General features: G+C 38.7%; 3 protein-coding genes across 7 annotated transcripts in view; 2 read left to right on the forward strand and 1 right to left on the reverse strand.

The window, feature by feature from the left end:
* The window catches only part of bcl11aa (BCL11 transcription factor A a), a 56,587-nt gene extending 55,536 nt beyond the window's left edge, over nt 1–1,051 (reverse strand). The window contains exon 1 of the mRNA XM_079472694.1: nt 941–1,051. The gene's annotated coding sequence lies outside the window, so the exon portion shown is untranslated. The remainder of the gene's footprint in view (nt 1–940) is intronic.
* papolg (poly(A) polymerase gamma) lies at nt 892–8,775 on the forward strand (the record flags this gene model as incomplete). 5 transcript variants are annotated; one of them, XR_013787554.1, is made up of 24 exons in its annotated part: nt 892–1,277; nt 1,857–2,024; nt 3,248–3,314; nt 3,405–3,486; nt 3,630–3,739; nt 3,814–3,867; nt 3,949–4,060; nt 4,141–4,230; nt 4,418–4,556; nt 4,698–4,770; nt 4,932–5,052; nt 5,137–5,221; nt 5,295–5,348; nt 5,494–5,613; nt 5,800–5,909; nt 6,006–6,127; nt 6,207–6,364; nt 6,530–6,639; nt 6,750–6,940; nt 7,107–7,187; nt 7,295–7,354; nt 7,440–7,540; nt 7,624–8,237; nt 8,336–8,774. XR_013787554.1 is itself a non-coding variant. In XM_079472696.1 (23 exons), the coding sequence occupies exons 1-22, from the start codon at nt 1,261–1,263 to the stop codon at nt 7,536–7,538; spliced, it is 2,223 nt and encodes a 740-aa protein (XP_079328822.1). In that variant the 5' UTR covers nt 892–1,260. The 5 variants fall into 5 exon arrangements, 3 of the variants coding, with proteins under 3 accessions (XP_079328822.1, XP_079328821.1, XP_079328823.1); XR_013787555.1 differs by having other exon boundaries at nt 1,136–1,277; nt 6,750–6,943; XM_079472696.1 differs by having other exon boundaries at nt 7,624–8,775.
* Nucleotides 8,776–9,670: 895 nt separating this feature from the next.
* rel (v-rel avian reticuloendotheliosis viral oncogene homolog) lies at nt 9,671–18,601 on the forward strand. The gene is made up of 10 exons (XM_079472938.1): nt 9,671–9,779; nt 10,306–10,341; nt 11,117–11,256; nt 11,372–11,520; nt 11,972–12,063; nt 14,554–14,694; nt 15,899–16,003; nt 16,329–16,544; nt 16,778–16,921; nt 17,043–18,601. Exons 1-10 carry the CDS (start codon nt 9,773–9,775, stop codon nt 17,861–17,863), a joined length of 1,851 nt encoding a protein of 616 aa, XP_079329064.1. The 5' UTR covers nt 9,671–9,772; the 3' UTR covers nt 17,864–18,601.
* Nucleotides 18,602–23,302: the final 4,701 nt, after the last annotated feature.

Consider the following 23,302-nt stretch of genomic DNA (forward strand, 5'->3'; position numbering starts at 1 on the left):
CTGTTTACTCAACATTTGTTTGGTACATTATAAAACAAATGCAATCATTATGCGAATATAGCGTTTTAAAGAAATAACATGCGAAACCACTAGAAATGAACCACTAGATGGGGCTGTTGAACAAAATTATTTTTCAAGACACAATAATTCAGGAAAGAATTCGTTAGTAACCAAAAAATAAAGTTCATTGTTCACCAGACCCCTCGGCAAATGGTCTGGACTATACAAACTATTAATAATACAAATTATTATGTTCATCACAATTTATACTCTACAACTCATTATAAATACCTGGTTAATGGTGTTTGTTCCAGGTTTTGTTTCTGAGCAGCAAGCACAACAGTACAACAAACCACTATTTGGCCACTAGATGGTGCTGTTGTCGTGTATGCTTTCATAAGCTTTTACGTTTCAATGTATATTTTAATTGGTCATCAACAAATAGCCCCAAGTGTATCCCATTGCACGGTGATGTAAGTGAGACTGCCAGCGTGTCAGCCAATCAGAAATAGGGAAGTCTAAATTTGGCGGTAAGACAGGATATACCGTAAATAAAGCCATAAAATCAATCTAGCATAAATTCATCATCCATATAAGGTCAAACTCTGGTTTGCTATCCATGAATTGCTTTTATTAAAACCGTCTGGCCAAATAAGTTACAACTAGGCAAGTATGAGCAGGTGTATTGCACAACTTGAGCTGCTTATTGGAGTTAACGATACTCATAATGAAGAAATGACATAAAACATGACACAACATTGGGGCTAGTTGTCACATATGGTCAACCTCACATTTTACACAATAGTGGAATTGTTTATAGAGTTTCTGTAGCCAATCCTTTAATCAGAGGTTAGCTATACAAATAAAAACAACAACAGAACCAATCCACTAGGAGAAAGAGTCACTGCATTTGAAGGTGTGACACACTTAAGTTACTGACCTTCCTTGATAAGAGTCCCCTTGGCAGTACGAGGCGTAAAAAAAAGATATTTCTTCCTTTTCTTGAAGAATGCAAAATTGTAACTTGCTTGGCCGTTTTGTACAAGCTGTACTGATTGAATTCGTTCGAATGAGATAACGTTTGAAAAACGTTTATTTTCTGCCGTCCAAGCGCTGAGCATGTCGGGAAATGCCTGTCCGGTGGGCGCCATATTGAAGCAGCAACTATTGTTATAAATTGAGAAGGGGCTGCTGCTGGCTGAGTTTACATGTTTTTTTGCGCGTTCGTTCTGAAATATCTGGAAATAACTACGCAAGGTCATGAAAGAGATGTCAACGTAAGTTGTGTGTTTCTATATTGACATTAGCAGGTTAAAAAGCGGAATTATAGAGAGGAATGCGATGCTAGGCTAGTTAAGTCAGTTTGTTGAGCTAACGGAACAAAACAGTAACACGAAGCGAAAGAAATCTTTTAATAAAAACGAAATATTTGCAAACATCCAAAATGATTAAATCCACGCGCTTCGTTTGTTTCGTTCAAGTGCAATTTAGTGGTATTGTGAAAAAGGTCGCGTCTTTGTTTACACAAAAGTGGCCAATGCTGGTGGATGCGACCAGCGTGTTTCACTGCTTGTTTACGTTTATGTAAATGCCCGCGTTTCAGTTGAACTATAAACACGTATTTGACTTGTTTATTTCGACAGCATATCACAAGAAAACTGCACTTAGACGTTATGCGGCACGTTTGTGTGTTTTCTACGCAGTTTAACCTTTATGCTTAACGTTTAATCTAATGATTAATAATGTTTCATCATCTTTGCTGCAGAATGGTGGCAGCTTAATACAGCTTTTGGCTAAGTGCTTTCCTCTGTTAAATCATGTTTGGTGCGCATTCTTGAGCTGCTCTTTATTCGCAGGACTGGCAGTAGTACGCTTGGCGGGCAGCAGCCTCGGAAACATTATGGCATCACATCTTCTATCAGTCTAGCCTTTCCCAGAGAGATAGACCATATCTACACTCAGAAGCTAACAGAGGCTATGAAACCCTTTGGAGTTTTTGAGGGTGAAAATGAACTTAATCACAGGTGGGCAGAGTGCTTTGTCTTCAATAAAAAAAATTGAATTCCTTTTGGTTTTCAGCTAGAGCTGTTGTGGTTAATTCACTGCGGGCCACCATGTTTACCTTCTTTATACTACTATCTGTTTAAATAATTACAAAGATCTCTGAAAAAACTTTTCTCTGAGAAAACTGTTTGTGTGTCACAAACTTGATTTTACTAATTACTATGTTGCATGACTGTAGTGGCTTCATCTTGTAGCAATAATTTGGTCTCCCTCAGTACAGATTCTTCGCAAGTAATCTTTTTCCAACACTGACCTTGAAAATGTGTCTTCTCTTAGACAAAATGATTGTACACTCCCCAACTGATGTTCTAATAAATTCACAAATATTTATTGTTTGGGAAACTTTGTATCTCACTGACTGTTCAAGTTTAAGGTCTAGTTGCTGATTATTAACGCACGATGTATGCCTTTTTAAAAAGTTGTATATGCTCCATGCTTGCTTATGTCCACAATCCGTTAAGGATTTGTGGCAATCAATCCCTAATTTGGAGTAGTATTGATGCTAAAATTAACCTGTAGAATTGTTTTTATGTTAAAATAAAAATTGTACAGAATTTCTTATGTAAATGGTGTGTGAATAATGCGTAAAATGTGCATGTGTTGTGTAACGGTAAACACGATACAACGAATACACATTTTGGGATGCGTTTATACATGACCTGCCTTTAAATATTAAACCGATGTAATACTAAGATCTCTATTTCTCTTTTAACAAGGTTGACCTGTCTACCGACTATTGCATACGTAATGTCTGGTGGAAATGTATATAATATTTGTCAGGAACTTTCAACAAGTACTCATTTTCCATGCTTGTTGAATGCAATAGCTAATGCACAAATGTTTAGATTTAAATGGACTCTAGTCACATTAAATAGCTACATCTGTGGTGTGTCCTCTAAATGGTTTTAAATGTTTCTGTGACGTTTTTCCTATGTGTAACCGCAGGGCGTGTAGTTGCCTCTTTTTCTGAAGAGTTGCATGGATAAATGGTTTATGTCAGATGTATATCTGGCTCGTTCTGGAATAACAATGTAGTTCAGGGATCTTGTATTTAAATGTCTTGTTTTAATTGCATTAGGAGATGTGTTTTAAATTACCTTTACGTGTTGCAGTCATTGCATAATAGCAGGAGATTAGAATTGTTTGTGTACACATTGAGGGTCTTTTTTTTCTTTTTTTGCAGGCTTTCGGTTCTTGGGAAGTTGAATACTTTTGTTAAGGAGTGGATTGCAGAGATCACTGAAACAAAGGTAAAATGTATTCCCCAATCTAAGCTCCCCTGGTCGCATCAACTGTTACATAGAGCAGCGTTTTCTTAATCTGTAATCTTTTTCACACAGAATCTTCCACTATCAGCAGTGGTGAATGTTGGTGGCAAAATCTTTACTTTTGGCTCATATAGGTTGGGAGTGCACACAAAAGGTAAATTCAGTTATTTTGTGACTTGTTATTTCCTAGCAGTAGAAAGGGTTTTAAAGGTCAAGGCACTACCTTTTTGTCTTCTATCTGTTTTGTCCACAGAGCAAAATGTTCCTTTTGCGTATCAAATTCTCTCTTTTCTTCAGGTGCTGATATAGATGCTTTGTGTGTTGCCCCACGACATGTTGAACGCACCGACTTTTTTTCATCTTTCTTTGAAAAACTAAAACGACACGATGAGATTAAGGATCTACGGGTAAATACCTCATCACATACATGTGTCACTTTGTTTTGATAATGGTGAGAATCATCTGTACAATTCCATTTCAGGCTGTGGAGGATGCATTTGTACCAGTGATCAAATTCAAGTTTGACGGCATTGAGGTAAATCAGTTGGTGCAAAGTCGGAGATATGGAAATCTGTTGATATTCTTTTGCTCAGTCTTATCTTTTTGTTCTACCCAGATTGATCTGCTGTTTGCAAGGCTTGCTTTCCAGTCCATACCTGATAACCTGGACCTGAGAGGAGATTCACTCCTCAGAAACCTGGACATCAGATGCATTCGCAGTCTTAACGGTAACATCCTCAGATTTTTACTGTAATCTTTGATTTGTAATGTGTAGTTGTTTTATATTCTTTCACAATTGTTTTCACAGGTTGTCGTGTTACTGATGAAATCCTGTATTTGGTGCCTAATAAAGAGAATTTCAGATTAACGTTGAGAGCAATTAAATTGTGGGCCAAACGTAAGTATGATTTAAAGCTTGTCTCTAACATAGGGAAATGATAGGAGTCCGATTCAAGATATAGTCATCCACATGAACACGAATGCTAAAGTCAAGGACTTTCCTGTAGTGATTCAACTACTTATTCTCCAAATAGAAGCAGATAAAGATGAACTCATGTTGTTAACAACTAATTCTACACTTTTAGGCCGTGGAATCTATTCCAACATGCTAGGCTTTCTGGGTGGAGTTTCCTGGGCTATGCTGGTGGCCAGGACATGTCAGCTGTACCCCAATGCTGTTGCTTCCACGCTAGTGCACAAATTCTTTCTGGTCTTCTCTAAATGGTGAGGTCACAGGCAACGTTAGGTTCATGTAATGGAAGTGAATCTTTCTTATTGAAATCGTGTCCCTGACCAATGCAGTGGTGTTTCTGGAAATACAATTTTCCTTGTTTTCAAAAGGATATTTGTTTTTGTCTTAATCAGGGAATGGCCAAATCCTGTGCTTTTAAAACAACCCGAGGACAGTAACTTGAATCTACCGGTCTGGGACCCAAGGGTTAGTGTTCTTATGCTACGCTCAAGTTGAAAAAGCAATATTCATTGAGTAGTTCTAAAGCGTTACTTTCTTTTACAGTTTCATATAAATGTAGAATTTCACATGACAATCATCACGGCAGCAATTATCTTTTGTTTATAATAATATTATTGTACACTCAGGTGAATCCGTCAGACAGGTACCATCTGATGCCAATAATCACTCCAGCATATCCACAACAAAACTCAACATACAACGTGTCCACATCCACACGCACCATCATGAGTGAAGAGTTCAAGAATGGTATAGTGTAACTATGATTAATGTTGGGAGTTTTTCATAATTGGCTTATCACATATACGTTGCTCACGTTTTCACAATTTTAAGGTCTCATGGTCACGGATGAAATTCTTCTGGGTAAAGCTGATTGGTCCAAGTTGTTTGAACCTCCCAACTTTTTCCAGAAGTACAAGTAAGTGCATTTTCACAATATAAAATTGAAGTTGCTTGAATGTTTAACTTAAATGGTGTTTTGTTGTTTTCAGGCATTACATCGTCCTCACTGCCAGTGCATCCACTGAGGAAAACCAACTAGAATGGTAAGAGCACTGAAAGAATACATGCTTAAGGGTATCTTTGTGAAAATGGCCCTAAATCCAAATGGTCCTGGTTGTAATGTTTGTCAATAATGTTATTCAAAGCTTTTTGGTTCCAAAAACATATTTAAAATTGACATTTTTACAGGATTGGACTGGTGGAATCAAAGATAAGAGTGTTGGTTGGAAATTTGGAGCGCAATGAGTACATCACGCTTGCCCATGTGAACCCACAGTCTTTTCCTGGGTCAAAAGAGAACCGCAGCGAGTAAGTGGTAAACGTATTAGTATCATAGTATGAGATGACCTAAAATTAGAAAAAGGGTAAAATATTGCCAGTAATATTTGGTATATTACTGATGGTAAACTCCTGTCAGATTTGGAAGACTAAAAATTATACTGCTTGATTGACCCCAATACCTACTTTATATACATTTCCAAACTGTTTTTACAGAAATGAATTTGTGTCCATGTGGTTTATTGGAATCAACTTTAAAAAACTGGACAACTCTGACTGTGTGAATATTGACTTGACCTATGACATACAGTCCTTCACAGACACTGGTAAGCTCCTTGGCCTGGTATTGTTTATCTCCAGGAGTAGTTTAGGTGTTTGAAAGCTGGCATTTGCTGACATCAGACTGCCATATTTTGTTATAGTTTATAGGCAGGCTAGCAACATCAACATGCTGAAAGAGGGTATGACGATTGAGGCCACACATGTGAAAAAGAAACAGTTGCACAATTACCTGCCTCCTGAACTTGTCCAGAGGAAGAAAAAGGTATAACTACAGTCCCATAAATATTTGTGTTTACGGCAATACACAGAGGATTTATAATTATGTCTTATCCTTTCGGCAGAGTTTGGGAGATATTAATCGGAGTTCAAATGGTGGTGGGTCAAAGCGCTGCTCCCTGGATGGCAGTCATCTGGACAGCTCCACAGACACAGGCACTCCGTTCAGCTCGCCTACACCAGTCAGCAAACCATGCCAGCCAGTCTCTACACCTGAAGACAGGTAGTGTTGCTAAGCTGAGAAGGGGACAAAATTGCCCTATCACTAGAGCTTGAAACTGCAAAGTGGAAACGAGCATAACATTTTATTTTATGTATGTTAAAGGCCCTTAATTTATTAAATTATCTCTTTATTTTATTTTATATGTATATCTCCTTTGTTTCCCAGTAATACCAGTCCTCCAAAGCTACCAGTCAGTGTATTTATGGATGGCTCCCCACCAACCGAATCATCTCCAACATCCGAACAAGGAATGTCCATCCCGGTCATTGGCTCCAGTAAATACTTTTACATTTTGATGTCTTTTGATCCTGCATAGATAACATACAGAAAGTTTTTCAGTAGTTTTGTAAGCTGCAGCTTAACTCGACTATCCCTTCTGTTTCAGAGCCCACTGCCACTCCAGTCTCAGAACCCGCAGCTGGCAATACCATTCCCACAGTTGTGGGCCGTAATGTAATACCACGGTTGATCTCTACCACTCCTACTGAACTGCCCAACAGCCTTAATGGAGCTGCACCAAAGAGACCTCACTCTCCATCCCTGGAGGAGCCACTGAAAAGACACAAAGATACAGAGGTGGTGAGATCTTTACTGATATGTAATTTTCTCACACTGACCATTCTAAGATCAGTTATGGGAGAGAAAAGTCATATAAGGTTGAAACATCGGAGTAATTATCAACAATAATTATTTTATTTAGAAACTATCCTTTATGTTTGTGTTTATCTTAAATTTGTTTCAGGTGTTCCCTGATGACTCTGCATTTAAGGAACCATACCCTGTAACTAGCAATGGCTTGGATGTAGAAGATGGGCTGACGGAGGTAAAGGTTATTTTTCTAACTATTGTTTGCCTTAGGTGCTGACCACATTTAGACCATTTCACTGAACTGAAACCATGGTAAGAATTCACTTTCCTTTTTTGCTACAGGAGGGTCTTGCGGCAACAAAACCTATGCCAATACCTACAATTGATGCATCAAGAACACAGGTAAATGCCATGCAGTCAGTATTAAAATATTTGATCTAAATTTAAATGTTTTTAGAAAAAAAACACCTGTTGTTTTTGTTCTCAGAGGCTATCTAGTAAAGAGCTTCCAGATGCATCATCCCCAGTTCCCACAAGCAACCTCCGTGTGATTAAAAACTCTATCAGGCTCACATTAAATCGATAACAGTGAGTTGTCTTGAGATAACATTGATTGTTGCCAATCTGGTTTCCCTTTAAAAATGTTTCCCTTTTCTAATATCTCTGCATAGGTTGTCCCTTAAAATGTCGGACCACCATTGTAACAGCAGTGCTGCTTTTAAACTGCTACTGATGGTTGGCTGGTCTTCCTGCTTGTTACAAAGGTATCGGTGTAAAGTGTTGGCGTATGGATTGATTGAGGTTCTTTTTTAATGCCTTACTGTCTCAGAATGCTTGTTTGGTAAACATCTGTAAGAGCTTTTGAAACTAATTGTACAGTAGATGTAGTTTGTATATAACTTAAAAGTCATTGTTAGTCTTTCTATGCCACCTTAATGTAGATTTTAATAACCAAAAAATGTAAAAAAAAATTGTCCTGTTTGTCGCTTTAAATGAGATTCTTCATTGTTTGTAGAAGCTGTTCCCTGCAAAATCTTTTGTAATCATTGTATTGGTTCTGGTACAGTTTCTGGGAGGACCCTTTGTTTGGGGTGTGCATGCGTGCGTGTGTATGTATGTGTGAATGACCTGCAATAGTGACTAATAACTGCAACCCAGTTACCTATTCACAATCATCTCTGCTACCACTCCATGGTTCTGTTAACGGCTCAGAGCAAAAGAACAGTATTAGAACTGGGGTCGGGGATTGTTGTTGGGCCTCTGTTTCAAGGCAGTTTGATGCAAGGTTTGTTTTTTTCTATGGATTCAATATTTGCTAAAAGATTCCTGAGTGAGTGTTGGTTTATTGTGTGCACGTGCATGACTATAATTCCCTGCGTCTAGGGCATCACCCCTGCACCTCCCATGGAGGTCTGAACGGCAGAGTCTCCTGAACTTCAAGCACCGAAATTAAGTGAGACCTGCCCTTTTTCATGATTTTCCTATTTACATTTTCTTTTCATGTTGCAAGCCTCCTGCCCTGTTGGGGTGTACAGAGTATCTGTGGATTTAAAAAAAACAACAAAAAAATAGGTTTACTATTATTTGGGGTTTCTTAACGTTTTATTTATTTGGATCATTATACTTTTTATATCACAGACCTAGCAGCTGGATTTCTTTCTTCAAACATCAGTAACAGTGGTCAGAATTTGATCTTTAGAAAACCTGCTTGTTTTTTTGTCTTTTTTTTGGGGGGGTTGGGCTAAAGTTGTATTTGAAATGATATTTTTGTATGTAATGTAAACTGCCTTTACATTTAAGAACATAAAATTCACAAAACCCCAAAGTGTTCTCGTGTCCTTTTTATCAAGTGGCTTTGGCATGTCAAGAATTGCACACGTGAGCTAATGGACAATGATTTAAAATTGAAGACCGCGCTGAACGGAAATGTACATGCCTCTCTGTATACAGCAGTTCATGACTGCGATGACGTCACCTCTTATGGTCAAGCCCTGTGACGTACTATCGTAAAGTTGAAAATGCTCCTGATGTGATGACAGTTATTCACACCTTGAACACGATTTAAAAGCTCATCAGTCATTATTGTTTTAAGATATTACTTAAGATTATGGGTAAATTATATTAAAATTGGTGGATTAAAGGCAAAGCATCATTTCTTGGTTGTTGGAAATAAACTTCCTTGTTTGTGGGAGATTCCCGCTACCCGTAGGGGGATTACCCTAAACATGAAATTAACTGTTGTTGACTTAAGTAAATATAGCGGCATACATTTCAAAAAGTAGTTTGAATGAATTGTCAACGAATCTCACTATTCTGATTTGAATTTGAATTCTGATTTGCCACCGTTTTAATGTTTAAAAAATCACGAACGCTTCCTTTCATATTGTATCAAATTAACTAAAAGCTGCGTTTTTAAGTTTAATTTCTAAGCGGTTTAATGTACAGACCTCCCAAATGTGAACGTAAAGCCCCAAGTGTCTTCTTTAAGTGTACATATTTACGTATCTATACTTTCAATTACACGAACAAACATTGTACGCGATGTCTGTAGTTATTTCAGGTGTCTTGACGTTTTATTCTTATATATCTGCCAAATTTGTATTCGACGTAGCGTTTATCGCATTCCTCGTCTGATTGGTTGCGCGTACGTAGAGGGGCGTGCTTCGCGTCTGTGGGTGGGGATATTGAATATAGTGGGGAATTCCCAGAAGCCTGTCTAAACACTTCTCCGTGTATATAGAAGTGATACACTGTATCTGTTCAGGACTTTAGATCTCAAACACATTCATTACACGCAAGAGAAGAAGGTCGGCCGGAGAAATGGATGGTGAGTACCAGTAGGCTTATTTACTGTTTGTCTTTCTCGATCCATTTTGTTAGGTGAGATGGTATATCATACTGACATCAGCTGTTATATTCAGATTTTTATATGGTATTCATATTGTTAAATTGGAACAACACGGGCATTGTTTAAATGCTTTAAAAAAATTAGTTAATTAAACATGCGTTACCTGTAAATATGTATAATGAGTTTCAACGGATGTTATATTTTGTCATTTTTGTTGTCTTGAGGTTGTTTGTCTACAGCCATCGCCTACGTGTAGGACATTAAGGCAGAAAATAACACGTTTGATGTTGAAATTTTATATCGTCAACTGAAAACAAATTATTTCTTACATTAAGTGTGTTCTGTAAGTTATATATACAGATTGGCAGCCCGCGATGTATAAATGAACACCAGGAAATACAAATGAGGAACCTTTATAAGCTTTCAGCTTTCAAATTCTCATATGAATGTTTGTTCCTTAAAAACGTGGAATAATAATAAAATATCTCAATGTTTTCCTTCTTAGTGCATCAGCTCTCAATGCACAGGGACCCCCACCTGAGTAAGTGCATGGCATATCTAACCAGTGTTAAGCATTTCTTGTCTTTCCTGACTTTGTAACATGTTTCTTGTTGAGCTCAGGGTGAATCATAACTCGATCAATCAGCGAATATTTTCAAACGTCACACGTTGCAGTTCTCGATTTTTAGATTTCCTTACAATACTTCATCTTAAGTGTGTGATGTATCTAGCCTAGAAGTTATAGAGGTAGATAAGACGTGACTTCCTGTAAGTGACACATCTCTTGTAGTGAGTGACATTTAATGCATTCATGGGCATATCTCAGGGGAATAGGATTGAGCATTAGGTGTAGTACATTAAATTCCCCATCTTATTGTGATTTTTTTTTATTTTGTAATAATTCGTTGCTGTATAGATGTCACTGGTCTGTGTCAACATCATAAGCAAGTGTGTTAACATTGACCAAAGATATTGCATGACACGTGCAGCTGTGTGTGCAGGTGTTTGAAGAAGTGATGGTTATTCTGTATGCTTATTGGTGTAACAGCACCTGGATGCGTTCTCAAAAGATCTGAGCTGACAGGTGCAGAGAGCGGGAAATTATTTACCAGCAGGCTGCATTGTTTGTGGTCAAGTTATGGTCAGGTTCTGTACAAGACAGATGCCGGTGTTTCGGGCACATCATGCCCTTTATTTAGTGTTTTATCAATCTTCTATCTTTACAAATATTTGAATATGCTTCTGAAATTGTGAATGTTTAACAATTTACATGGAATTAAAATCTCTGATACTGACATCGTGTTGTCTCTGTGCAGTGGGAGAACCCTGCGTTCAGATCTTCGAGCAGCCAAAACAGAGAGGCATGCGCTTCAGGTACAAATGCGAGGGACGTTCAGCGGGCAGCATTCCGGGCGAAAAAAGCTCTGATAATAACAGAACATATCCCAGCATTCAGGTACAGCAACAGTCTTTATTGACCTGAAAGAAAAAGTATACAGGTCATCAAGCATTTTCATACAGCGTTGTCTGAAACATACTTGCTGAGAAAATAGCTCTTCTCTTCCTATCAGATTCTGAATTGTACCGGGAAAGGAAAAGTACGTGTTTCCTTGGTGACCAAAAGCGAACCAAACAAACCACATCCTCATGACCTGGTGGGTAAAGACTGCAAGGACGGTTATTATGAAGTAGAATTTGGACCTGAACGCCGGGCCATTGCGTAAGTTGTTGCTGTAGTAAAAATCACTTGAATGCAAATACAGAATGCAAGCATAGAGGTAAAACTATATACAGTATTAGCTGTATTCTCAGTTGTTCTGTTACAATTTAAATTAAATTGAAATGAAACATCACTGTGGCCAACATCAAAGCCATTCCAATCTGCTTTCCGTATTACTCCAACCCACACACACACGCCACAGTTCTCTTCCGAAGGGCTGTCCATTCTTCTTTTTTTAAGAAGCATGTTGTTTCAGAGTATCAGGGGATTCCCCTCTATGCAAAAAGGAGAGCCTTAGAGCTCGGTTTTAAACAGTATGTCAATTTGGTTAGTTCTAACCTCTGTCTTCCTGTTAGTCTCTGGGATCAGTGGTCAACAAGGAGAAAAAATGAGCTAAACAAATCTGGCATAAAAATATTTTAACAGATCGTTTTACTTGGTTTTTTTCCAGTTTCCAAAACCTTGGCATCCAGTGTGTGCGGAGGAGAGAAGTGAGGGATGCCATAATGCAGAGGATTTCCCGAGGCATCAACCCTTTTAAAGGTCAAGATCCACCAACCCTCTTTTCGCTTATTTTTGTTTATTGTCTTTATTTCTAATCAAGTTTCTTTCACTCTCGTTATCACATTTACATTTAGTCATTTAGCAGACGCTTTTATCTAAAGCCACTTACAAAGAATTCAGGGAGCAATAAGCGATATGTCATAAAATAGCAATATTACCATAGGTGCTAATACAAAGTTACTAGTTTCAACAAAAGCTAGACCACTTCCTGTTGAGAGAAGAGTGTTTATTTAAAAAAATGTATTTCATTTTTTTTTCATTTGTCCTGTCAAGTATTCACAGAAGAGATGGGTTTGAAGTAGTTTATTGAATGTTGTGAGAGATGTGGTTGACCGGACCGCGTTAGGAAGAATGTTCCACCAGGAAGGAGTTGTGAAGGAGAATGAGGGGGATAAAAGTGATTTATCAGACACATCACGCTGTAAAATTCACAAACTCTTGTATCTTCATTACTGTAAGTCTGAGAGTGCGATTAGAATAGGGGAAAATAATCACTTCACTTTATTTATTAAAGACGTTGCACAACTGGCTATAGTATTGTGTGGCATATGATCTGGGGGAATTTATTCAGACGGAGGAAGGGCTTTTCTTGCTACTATGAAAGTCAAGAGGAACTATAAACTATACGTTTTTGTGTAGCGGATTGCAGCTTTAACAGTAAGTTAAACATTAGAATGCTCAGGCTGTGAACATTTTCCTATGAAGTTATACAACTTATTCACTCAGATGCTGTATCATTATGCAGCTTTATAATAGTCTGCTCCCGTGATATTAGAGTAATTATGAAAGTGTTGCAACAGGTCGACACACAATATGGTTCATGAATTTGAGGAATGTCAGATGGTGAAGTCTCGGCGCTCTTCTGAGTTTGCTTCCTCATGCCTATTTTGCTAGTCTCTGTGGTGATGGGCTGCTCAGGGGACTGCTTTCACTTCTGCTGTCATAACCAAATAAAGTGCTCTCCCTTTGACTGGCTGACACACATAGTCCCTGGCTATTAGTAGTAGCAAGATTGGTTTTGATATTTCTTTTGAAGTTCGATCATGTGTAGAAATGATGACCTGCCAGCAATGACCTCATTAGCGATGGTGACATAATCCCACAACAGTGACACATTCACTACACATTAAACATAGTCAGTAACACGGTTACACGGTTACGGTTGATACACGTGGCATCTACGAGAATGCCTATCTTGCCGTGATAGTGTTGCTTGGAGTGCGTGTGTACAGCTTAGTGCGTTGTGCGATGTATCACATGGTGGGTTCAAGTGCCAAGACATCAGTGTTGGCAATTTTGCTCACAAAATGGATCATTTTCACCTGCTTGCCCCCTTTTCTCTTTCTCACTCACCTTCTGCTTTACCTTCCACCAGCTCACGCTAAAATAAATCACCACCCACCTGCTACTGCTGCTGTCCACTGGTTCCTCTTCCTCTCTTGACTTCCATTGACACGGAACTGCGCACACACACACACACGTACGCAAATAACCATGACCACATCGCTCCTCGCCGTTGCCTTTCTCACACTCCACCTCTCATTATCTTCCACACCCACTCCTCTCATCCCTCGACACATCTTTTCGCATGTACATCTGTCTAACGTGCTCCTCTGCGTTCACTTTCTGTCTGTCCTCCTCTCTCCCTATTGTGGGCTTGCGATCGAGGCAGAAGCTACCGTGGCTGTCCTCCCATCTCCCTCTTCTGGACTTGCGGTCTGGGCAAAAGGTACTCCGCGCGTCAGGACTCCCACCCCCTCTGTGCACAGTCATCAGCTCATGCTCTGTCACTCAAGCTATCTCGCTCGAACCCGCTGCAATATTTCCACCTGCTGTGACCTCAGAGCGCTGAAAACTCATCACAGCCGTGGGCGGGATTGCCGCGGGGTGAGAAGAGACAGACTCCTGAGAGTGAGAGTGGGTGGAGGTGCACACACTGAGAAATGTCTTCACAAAAAGCAGTGTAGGCGGCTGAGACCTGTTAGCTGATGTCTCAGTGGTATATCTGCTGCGATCAGCTATTCGCTTTGGTTTCTTTATTTCTGAGTTGTTTTATGGTGTCAGAGAGGTGGAAATTAACCGGAGAGGTCTGTGATACGTGGTTATCTGATAGCTTTTTCATTCATCTCAAGGGCAGCATGTACAAGACCTGTCAGCTGCCATTTCCTGTCCCAGCAACATGTGTTTTGATGCCATCACATCTGCAATAATATCATGTTTTTGTGATTTGAATTGTATTTTTAGTTTTGATCGCTTTTACCTTTACCTCATTCACATAAATGTCTGTCTGTCCTAATTGACTAGTTTGAGACACCAATAACAATCAGGATTAAAAGCTCTAAACACCCAAAAATGAAAATTGGATTCTTCACGCGTTATTCCAGACCCACACTGGGTTTGCTGCTGTTATTTTTGCAATACTTTAGAGGCTTGAAACAACAGTGTTTAACATGCATGTTTTGTTTACAGTTCCCCGGGAACAGCTGCTGCAGACTGAGGAGTATGACCTCAACGTGGTGCGTCTGTGCTTCCAAGTTTACCTGCAAGATGAGACCGGGCTGTACAACACCGCATTGCCTCCCATTGTCTCAAACCCCATCTATGACAACAGTAAGTTGCCATAAAATCATTAAAGGGATACCTCAGTCTAAATAAAAACTTTCATCATTTATTCACCCACACCCACTGTTTTTCTGTGGAACACAAAAGAAGATAGCTTGACAAATGTCTCAGTGGTTTTGTGTGTGTACAATGGAAGTCAATGGAGTCCAATGTGTCAATATGTTCTGCAGAAGAAAGAAAGTCTTATAGGTTTAGAATGACACGAGTGTGAGTAATTTTTCCTTTAAGAGGCACACGCCATTATGGATAAAGAGTGTATTTTCTGTCTCCGAATTTGCAATTTGTTAGTTTCTGCAGCTCCGATGGGTTGTAACATTGGGTTAACCAATGGCATGAGTAGATCTGGTAGAGCTAGGAACAGAGATAACTAGTGGCACCGATTTTAAAAGTCACAGAATGACTTTTAGTGAACACTCATGAACCCCAGGATCTGTCTGAAGTTTTGGTGAATTTGGCATTTGACCATTATGCCTTTTTCTACCCTCTGCATCAAAGGGTGAAAACGTAGCTGTAATAATGGCTGTGCACTGCTCAGGTGACAGAGCTGTCAGTAAGCCACATCACACACTACAGGAAGTGAGCACGGCCCGATTCAACACTTCCTCACGTGATGGTGTTGTAAGCGCAAGTAGAAAAGCAGCACTTGCAGTGTTTCTGTGTGGTTGGCCGATGCTAAATCGCAGTCTGAGCGGATAAAAAAAGCTCAGCCCATGACTGGGCAAAGGGTTAAAAACTCTTTCATGTGCTGTTAAACTTTTTTCACATTCGCTAGAGGCTGTTCTGCAGGTCTTTCAAGTTCTCATAAAAATGCTGTAAGGTTTACTTTAACCTGTGCTTAAAACTATGTTGGCGGATGCTCTAGAGAAGTGTACAAAAGTATCTTTGACCTAAAATATTTGTATGTAGTTCATGTTATTAGCTTCCTGATTAAGTATGGTCAGACACGGAAATCTGACTTACAAACACCAAAAAAGAGGAAGCATAAACAGCCACTCCCTAAAACATGACCGCTTCAGCTGCTGTTTCAAGCCAAGATTCTAAAGTTGAAAGTGTGAACGTTTTCGAGATAAAGTTCCACAGATAGAGAATATGAACTATTAGAGATTGACGACTGTAGTTCATGTCTGTGTTGTTTCAAGGTTTGTCTTTGTATATTCTTGTCTTCTAATCTTTGACTAATCGATCTTTACAGGAGCTCCAAACACAGCTGAGCTGAGAATCTGCCGGGTGAATAAGAACAGTGGCAGTGTAAAGGGAGGAGATGAGATCTTTCTTCTCTGTGATAAAGTGCAGAAAGGTAAAGGATTGTCATAAATCCTAAGAACACATAAATGTGCTTTCTTAAACCAATTCCAGCTACAGAGGGCTTTTGTACTTGGATACATTATTTTTTTAATGTGTGGTATTGAAAGGAAGGAACTTACTGCATCTTTTATTTTTGGGGGAATTGTGGCTTGGCTGAAGTAGAGATCTGTAACATAATATTTATTTTTTATTCATTCATATCCTTATGTATGTTTTTTATCAAACCTTCCCTTTTTCCATCAACAGTTTTTTGTTGTTGTTTAAAACTTTTCATCATTAATTTCTCATACCATCACATCACCCACAATCTTCTTTAGATGACATTGAAGTGAGGTTCTTCACTCCAAGTTGGGAGGCCAAAGGCTCCTTCTCTCAGGCAGATGTACACAGGCAAGTTGCCATAGTGTTTAAGACTCCTCCCTACTTTGACACAAGCATCACGGCTCCTGTCACAGTGCGCATGCAGCTGCGCCGCCCAACAGACCAGGAGGTCAGTGAGCCCATGGAGTTCAGATTCCTGCCTGATGACACAGGTAAAAAATATAGTTCCTTCAATGCAACAGTTACTTAGTAAAATGTAGGTATTTAGACATTAGCGTAATCATTTTTTATTCAAAAAACGCTTCTGCTTCAAAACGATTACTTGTGAACATAGTTTTCTGTACTAAGCTTATAAATGAGTCAACATTTAATAGCCAACAATAAGTCGTAACATATTAAAGTGTCGGTAAAATGAATAAGTGTAAATATATATTTGTTATTGCAGATCCCTATGGCTGTCAGAAGAAGAAGCGTACAATTGAAAGTCTGATGAAATCCTTTCCCAGCTTCTCCCATGGAGCTATAAGCTCGATAAACAGACCAAAAGCAGTGCCTTCAGCCAACATAATGAATCAGAGAATAAAAACCGGTAAGAGACCTGATGCCCATCCTAAACCGATTAAATAGTACCAGATTGGTTGCACATTTTATGCATAGACCTATTATTATTCTATGACAAAGCATACATTTATCATTATAATCTTTTACAGAGCCACCAAATTATTATCGTCTGCCCAACCACGTTGTGCCGCGACAAAATCCATCAAGCTATTATAACAAAGTCCCTCAGTCCCATCCCATGATGCCACCTCTGTCAGAAGCCCCAGCTCAAGGTACACTCAGCCAAGCATGGCCCAGCCAAGTCTTAACAACCGGCGGAGCCAACAATGGAGTGGGCCTACAGCAGGTGAACCCTAGTCCTAATATTCCCAGCACAAGAGAAAGTGGCAGCAGCCTCCCTCTTTTGACCTCTTTGGATTTGGATATGGAGTTTCTTCAGTCCAACGGCCAAGCAGCCAGCCAGCCTCGACAGGACCAGCAGAGCCAACAGAACCAGCAGCTCCAACAGACTCAGCAGCTCCAGCAAACCCAACAGCTGCCTCCGAGACGAGAAATGGCTCTGCAAGGAATAGAAGGAACCCCAACTTGGTTTAATACGTATGGATTCCAACAGTCTCAAAGCACACAGAACGGGGCAACAGGTGCAGGTGGGTCGTTGGGAGTGGGCTACTCGTATACAGATAGCTTGGATGATGAGTACCTGCAAAATTTAATGAGCAATAATCCGCAAGGCCACCAGTTGAAACAGGAGACTAGCATCATGGCTATGCTGGGCCCTGCCTGCAACCTGTCCTCTGACTGTACACAGTCCTTCACCGCTCTGCTGAACTGCCCCAACACCAATGGAAACACTCAGGAGGCCATGAGGCAAATTGAGACAGGCGGCTCAAGTCAGAGGGGCTCGCAGGTACTCTACCCCACCAGTGGCATTGGGCAAGACAGCCATCTTGATTTGAACTGGCCGTACTGAATAGTAAAATCTGCAGCTATTCAATACTATTGCAAAAAGGACGTACATGCTCAATAAGTTGTGACAATGCGTGAGATGCCTTGTTTACTGAGAGCATGTTTTTTAGTAAATGTAGGCTCTGATTCATGTTCACTGAATGTAGTTTCTGAAGATCACTTGTATTGTTGTCCTGGAATGATATTGTAATACTGTAAAATGCTGCCAGGTTACGCAGTGAATTTTTGATGATTATATTTGAGAAGTTTGGGAAAATTTATCCACAGACTCAAGAATATCAATGTATTTGTGTTCCTTAAAGTGGGAACTTGCAGGGTTTTCCCCCTGGGTAATGGCTATGTCATTTTAAACATGCTTCTTATCCAAGGTTCTCAAACGTACTGTTTAAACAAGTGCAAGTTTTTGTTGATAACTCAGACATCATGTCTTTAGAAACGTATAACAATGTTTTGTTCAGTTTTTTTTTACTCTATTCAACATAAACTTGTTCTGACTATCGACTACTTTTATATAGCCTTTTTGTGTGGTCATATTTTTGTATTTTTTTACAATTTAAATTTATACTACTGAAGATGGATTTTGTGTTTTGTATTTTTTCTGAGATGATTTATAAAAACTGAATTACTGTAGTTGAAACCTTTTGGTTTCCTTCATTCTTTTATTAGATGTAAAAAAATATCTGTTTCACATTCCAAAGTTCAGATGAATAAACTAATAAATTCAATTTGGGTGTACATATTTATTTGTGTTTTGTCACCATTCAGTTCATTTATAAAAATCTTGAGTGCTATGTACCCTTTTCCTACTTTTAAAACTACTTCCCTTGCACATCAGTTTTGTAACATACTGTTCGTGCAAAGATTATGAAATTGGCATGTGCACCTAACAATGAGAATGAAAGTCTTTGAAGTAGCTGTTGCGATCGATCAATTTCGCAACCGTCTATATATCATGGACATTGTTGCGAAGTGGAGTTACTCAATCATTTAAAATAATATTGGAATTTCTTTGCTCCCTATTTGGAAATAGGCCAGATTCTTTTACTTTTAGTTTCTATTTTGATGCAATGTCAGGACTGTGTGATTACAAAATTATGATGACAGCATCACTTCTATATTTTAATATTATGCACATTTGCTATAGAAACTGAACAATGTGGACCTTTTCCTTGAAAATGAATCAATCAAGTAATCACATTATTTCTTATTCTTCATTTGTACATAATATGTTATCTGTTCTTTTCTTGATATCTTTACAATCAATTCTTGAATTTCTGTTTCTGTCAGCATGCCATGTACTACCCTAATAAGTACTCGGATCAAAAAGGAGTGCTCGGTATAAAACTTAATACGTGAAACCCCCAGCAATAATAATAACCTATAATTTAGTTAAGTATCTTCAGTAGTCTAGTTTAAGTGTCATACGAGACATCTTGAAAAGTCAAATTCTAGACTATTACTTATTTCCACAATAAGAAAAAACTGTATAGGTTTCTGTGACTCTGTAAAATAAAATTTTAGGAAACTGCACTTTTAAATTCTGACAATGCAATGAAATTTTGTGGTTTACTGCCTTTGTTCAAGTGTTCCTTTCCCCATAGATACGTCAATACCTGTGAATACAGGACACAGACTTCACATGGCCTTATCTGGAAGAAATGCTGTTTAAAATTGTGGCTTCCTCTGCAGCAAACCACAATGTAGCTTCTAAACAGAAAAGCAATTCACAACACAGGAATTATATTAAAGTGGGTCTGTGAGATCTTGGGATCTTGTTAACCTCTCTGTCATTAAAGTTTTTTTTGTTAATGAGGGCAAAGGTTGCAGGATAATGAATGGTTTTCTTTGATCATATAAAAAGCTGGTGTTGTCCTCAGTACCGATTATGAGGTAAAAATCGCACAGATCTGGAGGGAAATACTCAGAATAAAATCATAGAATATAAATAATGACGTTTGTTTTTCATTCCTGGAACTGATGAAACGTATAATAACCACAGACAGCTTAAAAACGTATGTTTATTAATCATACTGTCAATCAAAAACATAAATAATAAGGCTGGTCGTGTATTGCATCCACAATGACGAAATGTTGTAAGAAACCACAATATTTTAACAGCATATTTATGCATATTTTCCAGCAAGCTATGAGTGGGACCCTATGAGCTTCTGTGTATGACCCAAATTAAATTTCTGTTTTGGCTCCAGGTCAGGCCATATAAACTGTTATCACATTATCATTATCTTGTAAACACTGAGCTGGAGATGATAGAGATTCAAAAGTCTTTTGACATTTCTGTGTCTGAATTAGTTGGAATGATACATGTTCAGTCAATGTCTTTCTGTCCTGGAACAAAGCCAGGGCAAAACAGAGCCAAATTTCTCAGTTCCAGTCAAGCTCCACCCCTGTCCTCCGTCACACACACACAAAGCACATATCTTTGCGTGATGGGAAATGAATGACACGCCTCGCAGAGCTGCCTTCTCTTATGCTCTGCTCTCCCCGGGAGAATGAGGAAGTTGAGAAAGAAAGATCAAATTACAGTCTAATAATACTGTGTCTGCAAAACATAGACATAATAGTCTTTATTGTTGAATGAATGAAAATTCATTGACTCAACGAAAGTTCAGTGCCAGCCCTTACTAGAGCTGGTGTCAGTGAGAGATATAGTGATTTTTTGGCCATGTAGAAAGACAACAAAGATGGCTCAAATCATAAAAATTACAAATTGCTATGAAAGTGGTTACAGGAAGGAGTTGTCCAGTGTTATTTATTAGTCATATGAATCTGAACGACTTGAGAATAACATTGTAACCAAGCACTACAAAGATACTAGACTTCTAACTACAGTCAAAGGTATTCATTAAACAATCTTGTTTGGGAAAACACACGTGTAACTGTCCTGAAGGTCTGTCTAATTGTATATTGCATGTTTGACTGAAATGCTTACCTCATGTGCACTGAATCTCAGATTGCTCTAGTGAGGGAAAGTCCCTTACTCTACAGAAGGACCCACATAGGGATATTGTGTGCCAGCACTTTTTCTACCTGATGATTAACTGAAGGACTACACCTGAGATGAAATGAATTATTGTACATACAGTTCATATGACATCTTATCATTCCATACATACATTTGTAATCTTATTCCCACACAATGCACCACTTCCACCCAAACGTTAACAAATATTTGCTCTCACAGACACTGTATAGAAAAACACACTAGACTCATAGGTTATACCATTACAATACATTATACAGTATTTATGCATTTGGTGCTTGCATTAATCCAAAACAATTTACATGCATTTTAGTCTGTATTTGTCTTTAATCAGTATGTGTATTACCTGGGGTAGGATAAACCTTTGTGTTGATATAGCGCAGTTTCTTCCCGGTCAAGATACGGGACCGAAATAAGTTAATTATTAACTAGTTAAAAAAGCATAACTTTTGATACAAAAGGATTTATTACATCAGTGCAACCAAAATAGTGCAAAATAAAAGGAATATTATGATGTCTTTATCTTTATTTCAGACTCAAAAAGGTCCATATATACAGTCAAAGAAAAAAACGAACGGCACACAGCATGAATAACAACAACAAAAAGAAGATACTGAACATCTAATGTCCATATAAGCACTTTCTCCAGTGCCTCCAAAGTGAAGAGGTATACCGTACAGTGCTCTTCTCTAATACCAGAGAGCTATAGCCAATTTTATCACGCAGATAAGAGACAGACAGTTATAGCCAAACCTTGAAGGGATAGTTCACCCAAATAATGAAAATTATGTTATCATTTACTCACCCTTGGTAGTTCCAAACCTGTATACATTTCTTTGTTCTGCTGAACACATAGGGAAGAAGGTCAAACTAAACAACAGATCTCATCCCCCAATTACTACCATAAAAAGAAATACTATGGAAGTCAATGAGATCTGTTTAGTTTATGATAAGATCGGTTTAGGTACTGACATTCTTCCAAATATCTCCCTCTTTGTTTAATAGAACAATATAGAGGTTTGTAATAATCTGAATGTGAGTTAATGATGATAGAATTTTCATTTTTGCGTAAACCATCTCTTTAACAGAGGAACATTCATTGGACGATTTTACTTCAACCCTTATTGAAGCTATTCAAGCATTTGTATCGCTAAAAAATGATAACGACAATAATAAACAGGAAAAAGTCTCGTCGAAGCTTATTTTTAAATGTGTCGAAAAGTGATCAAATGAAACATGACGGACAACAAACTCGCTGTAATAGTTAGTATCATATCAATCCCATTCATTTTTTATTCTTGTCCTTCATTAAAGTCAGATGGTGTGCACGTCCGCCACATAAACATTAGACAGCATCCATATAAAGCACGTACTGATGTTTCACCGCTGGTCATTGCGTCACAGTCCGTGGGTGGGTTGTGGGGCGGGGGGAGAAGGTGTGAACTAAGCTCAAAATGTCACCGTTAGCCCCGAACTCAACAAACCCACGGCCTCGGCCACCAGATCTCACTCTCCCACTCGCTGTGACGTCACCCAGCAACACGCTCCGGCGCTTCACCTGTCATCTTTGAACCCAGTCCCACACAATTGACATCACAAAACACATTTCTATCTGCGCTTATGACACATTTATGAAGGGTTGGGGTAAACTATGGTAGGGTGGCTCTGTGGCTGACCAAATTTTAAACACAGACGTAGTTTCACTTACAGGGAGCCGTACAGTTTCAGGTCACATGCTTTACTTCTGCTTTTCACCAGAGAGAGCAGCAAAAGAGGAACCCCGTGAATGCGTAGAGTGACTTTAAAAAGCCTAGGGAACTTAGCAATTCTCTATGTATATTGTTATTTCATTTTGGCTTTGTTAATAAGAACGGCAGCGTGTAGCTGTTTTATGGAGCTACACTCTCTTGGAAATAATAAAACATACGAACAAACAAAACAACAAGGCTTTTTGGTTTAATCAAGTGCATTTACTGGAGGCAAACGCAAACATTCACAGCGCTGTCATCATCACGGAAATAATAGGTGGAAACGAAAACGATCAAGCACGATTGGAAAAGTGTGCAAGTATGACCTCTGTTGGTTATGAGTAGTACATGACATATCACAGTGACAAAGACTAAAGATTGGTGGGTTATGCAGGTGACGCCGCCTACAGGTTTTATGTTGACACAAGCTTTAGCATTAACATACAATGTACCGTCATTTTTACGTCACACCAAATTTTAACCAAAACAAACGAACACATAGAATTTTCTCCCAATTGTTTTCACAATTGATTGTGTCATAATCCAAATATAGTACAGTGCAAATACTGTTACTGTTTAGATGTTTCATGTACACTCTGTGTATACTGTATATATTGTTTGCTTACATATTTACACTTGATATATTTATACAGGCAGTATGGGTAGCTGGTAAATAAAGCGCACATGATTGGTT

This window comes from Barbatula barbatula, assembly GCF_947034865.1.
Source record: "Barbatula barbatula genome assembly, chromosome: 14".
NCBI lineage: Eukaryota > Metazoa > Chordata > Actinopteri > Cypriniformes > Nemacheilidae > Barbatula > Barbatula barbatula.

Bases quoted from the DNA above. Each gene is read 5' to 3' on its own strand.
- rel (XM_079472938.1), top strand. The intron at 11,257-11,371 runs GTACAGCAACAG...TCTTCCTATCAG, and splicing joins GAACATATCCCAGCATTCAG to ATTCTGAATTGTACCGGGAA. The intron at 11,521-11,971 runs GTAAGTTGTTGC...GTTTTTTTCCAG, and splicing joins CCTGAACGCCGGGCCATTGC to TTTCCAAAACCTTGGCATCC.